At 46.4% G+C, this 3,487-nt stretch overlaps 1 protein-coding gene across 1 annotated transcript; it reads right to left on the bottom strand.

Moving 5' to 3' along the window:
* Window positions 1-1,181: 1,181 nt before the first annotated feature.
* Window positions 1,182-3,189, bottom strand: LOC102715748 (probable protein phosphatase 2C 32). The gene is made up of 3 exons (XM_006651214.3): window positions 2,612-3,189; window positions 2,108-2,455; window positions 1,182-1,965 (listed from the first exon to the last, which is right to left on the bottom strand). Exons 1-3 carry the CDS (start codon window positions 3,095-3,097, stop codon window positions 1,621-1,623), a joined length of 1,179 nt encoding a protein of 392 aa, XP_006651277.2. The 5' UTR covers window positions 3,098-3,189; the 3' UTR covers window positions 1,182-1,620.
* Window positions 3,190-3,487: the final 298 nt, after the last annotated feature.

Here is a 3,487-nt window from a genome sequence, read left to right as displayed (position 1 = left end):
TTTATATTTTTTAATAATTAACAATTAATTAATTATGTACTAATCTATTACTATGTTTTTTATCAGGTCCTATCGAACGCGGACCTGGTCTTCCACCAAAACTGTCAGTTCAGTATGTATAGTTTCTAAAATGGTGTAAGGATTTCATCATTTGATCCTCTTTACATCGTAGTAATCCTCATGGCGGAAGATTCTGTTATGGTTGGAAATGAGTCGGTTTTCCCTATGGACAAAGTATGTCAAAGTGACATCTGAATAAATGTTAGTGCTACTCGTCTGTTAAGATCTGAATATCTTGTGGTTCCCTGTGATCATATACCTCATGACATTCGCCTGGATATGCTCATGTTAAAGGTCTGATAATTTTACATTTCCATTGTGAATTGAACTATTTTCTACTGAGAATTCCTCCAATAGAACTTGTGTGTTTTCAGGGAAGCTAAAGCTTGCAAAACAAAAAAAAGTCCTAATCTGATAAGCTCAAACCTTTGAAGGGCAAAAGTGATACTCCCTCCGTTGTGAAACGTGAGATTTTGTAGCCTTATCTAGATTTATATGGATGCTAATAAATTTAGACATATATATATATATACTGAGAATTCCTCCAATGAATGTATATATATAAGTTATATACATTCATTAATCGATAAATTTTAGAATGACTAGAAAGTCTTAGAAAGTCTTATAATATGAAATGGAGGTAAACGGAGGTAGTACTAAGCTTCAGTGCAATGTTCATTCACCACTGCCACTACCAGAGTATTGAACACAATAAGTATGACAGTCGTCGCAAAAAATTCTTTTATGCTAATTTTAACCTCTTAAGTTAAGCATAAAAGTCTTTTTTTACTAAAGCTGTACCATGTACCTATGGGTTCACTGCTTCAGCTTAGCTTTAGCTAGGGGGTGTTTGTTCAGATTGGAGAAGTCTCACACCTATGATTGGTTAAGCTATATCTAATACTTCCTCATTTTAAAATGTAAGATTTTATCTAAATTAATATTAATAGTAATAAATCCAGACATATATATAAATTATATATATTCATCAATGGATGAATTTAGGCCAGATTAAAAAGTCTTACCATAAGACCTAAAAAAATAATAAAACAACCAAAAAAATTTCACAATAAAATTTTATATCTATATTATCCACGGTCAAAAAATTGGGTATAAAATTAAGTTTCAAAATTCAGTTTTAGCTACGGCTGCCAACAAGCAATACAACACCCATACAGAACCAAGAAATAGAAAAATCATAGATATTAAAGGATTTCTTAAACTCTGTATTGAGTCAGTGAAAATATCAGAGAAACTAACCATGCCAGCTAACCATGTACAGAGGCAAATAGCCTTACAGTATGAGGAGGGTAGTAACCCGCCTTATTACATTAGAATCAAAGAATGAATTGAATCAGCTTATAGAAAGAATGGTGCTATGAATAAAAGAATTGAATGATAGAATACCTGCAAAGTAGTGCAAGCTCCTAAAATTTTGCTTGCCAAGTGACATATGCTATCTGAATATCCTGCTCCTCCACACTTTTTACCACCGTTCTGTAGTGTGCTAAAAGCTGGAGTGTGAGTTCATCAGTCTATCCCTTCAACGCCAAGTTAAAATTATCTTGAGAATTGCTGCAATTGTATGATCACAATGCTGACATCGTCGGTCGAGCCCCTAGTAACCGCAGTTTCGACGAGCCTCCTGCATGCAGTCATGCGAGAAGCTTTGTCATTGATGATGCAGAGCGGCCTGGCGATGTCTACTGCCTCCTGGTTCTCCACCTTGTCCCATAAGCCATCAGAGGCAAGAATCAAGAATTCGCACTGCGAATCAACACTGAGAGTTGTAGTCTCAGGATCAGACACAACCCACTGCTTGAGGTGTGCATCACCGATGCCTCTTGACACTGCTAAGGAGCCCTGGACTCGCCATGTTCCTCGGTAATTCACCACGAACCCACCCTGAAATTGACAGCAGAAATGCACATAAGTCTCTAACTCAGATTATCATACTGCAACAGGCCAATATCATCAGAAATCTTGCATTCATACTGAAATTATGCAAGAAAGCAATAATGGCTCGTGAGGGTATCGCGTCACATACCAGATTCTCAATTCTTTCTCTCTCATCCTCGCGGGAGGCCCGGTGATCGGAGGTGAGCGACTCTGCCTTCCCAGCGCGGCTGAGGACGGCGCGGCAATCTCCAGCGTTAGACACAACCAGGTCGCCTTCCTGCACCAAAGCGGTGACGCAGCAGGCACCTCCGCTCTCCTCCCTCTTGAGGAATTCTTCATCCGTCTTCAGGTAGCACCGCCTCACCGCTCGCTCAGTCTCGCCACAGTCGCCGCCTTCCACCTTGCTTATCTCCTCGGCCATGAACTTGGGCATGTTCTCGGCAGCGAACTCTGCGGCGCTTTTCCCGCCGTGGCCATCGAATACACCAAAAAATGCCTGCACAATTGAAAATAAATTCCAAAAAGTTTAGTGCTAGCTTTGCAACATCAGAAGAAGAAATCTACAAAGTCTACCATCCTGCGAGAACCAAAAGGCCAAAACCCCATCCTGACCGTAGAGAAGCCGAACGTGTTTCACGCGAATCGAACTTACCACTTTGGGGTCTCCGCCGAGGGCGACTTTGGCCACATGCCGGTCCTCCATCTCCACCCTTCTCCTCCCCTTTCCCCTCCGGCAGTAGACAGCGAACTCCTCGCCCTCCTCCTCCACCTCGTTCCTCGGATCCGATTCCACCGCGGCCACCGCCGCGGCAGCGGCAGCGGCGGCCGCCCCGCCGCACACCGGCACGACGAGCGGGGCCGGGCGCCGCCTCTTCAGCACGGACCCCGCAGGTGCGGATCCCGCCGCCGCCGCTGCCGCCGCGGTGGCCGGCTGGGGCGACGGCGAGGCCTCCTCACGCAGGTGCGCCCGCAGCGCGAAGGGGCGGAGCGGCGACCCTGCGGGGGCCGCCTGCGCCGGCGAGGATACGGCGACCGACACGGACTCCGGCGACGCGGAGGCCGAGGCGGCCTTGCAGGAGAGCGGGCGGCGCGACGGCGAGAACACCGGCGAGCTCGGGATGGCCACCGTGCAGGACATCGCTAGGCCTCTCTCCTCCCTCTCTCTCTGAGACGCGGTCTTCCTCTCCCCCGCCTCTGCGCTCGCGTATCCCGCTTTTCCTCGGTTCGTGTTTCTGTTTTGGATGGGTTTGGCGAAGTGGCCGTTAGGGCGGGCGTTTTATACGGGAGGGGGGGGGGGGGGGGGGGGGGTGGTGGTGGTCAAGGGCGCGTGCGGTGGTGAAACGGGATCCAGGATAAGCACAAGGCTTCACTGGCCGTGGACTGTAGTGGGAAACGGGGCGAAGAATTGATGCTTTGGTTTTAACACTCAAACTATTTTTCCTGTTGCAAGGTAACTTTTTGTTTACCAATAGGTGGGAAATGGAGAAGAATAGATGCTTCGGTTTTACTGAGATGAATTTTCTGTTGC

The sequence above is a fragment of the Oryza brachyantha genome, chromosome 3, assembly GCF_000231095.2.
Source record: "Oryza brachyantha chromosome 3, ObraRS2, whole genome shotgun sequence".
Classification (NCBI taxonomy): Eukaryota; Viridiplantae; Streptophyta; class Magnoliopsida; order Poales; family Poaceae; genus Oryza; species Oryza brachyantha.
Note: the sequence above shows the minus strand (reverse complement) of the source record. Positions and strands in the feature narration are given on the sequence as shown.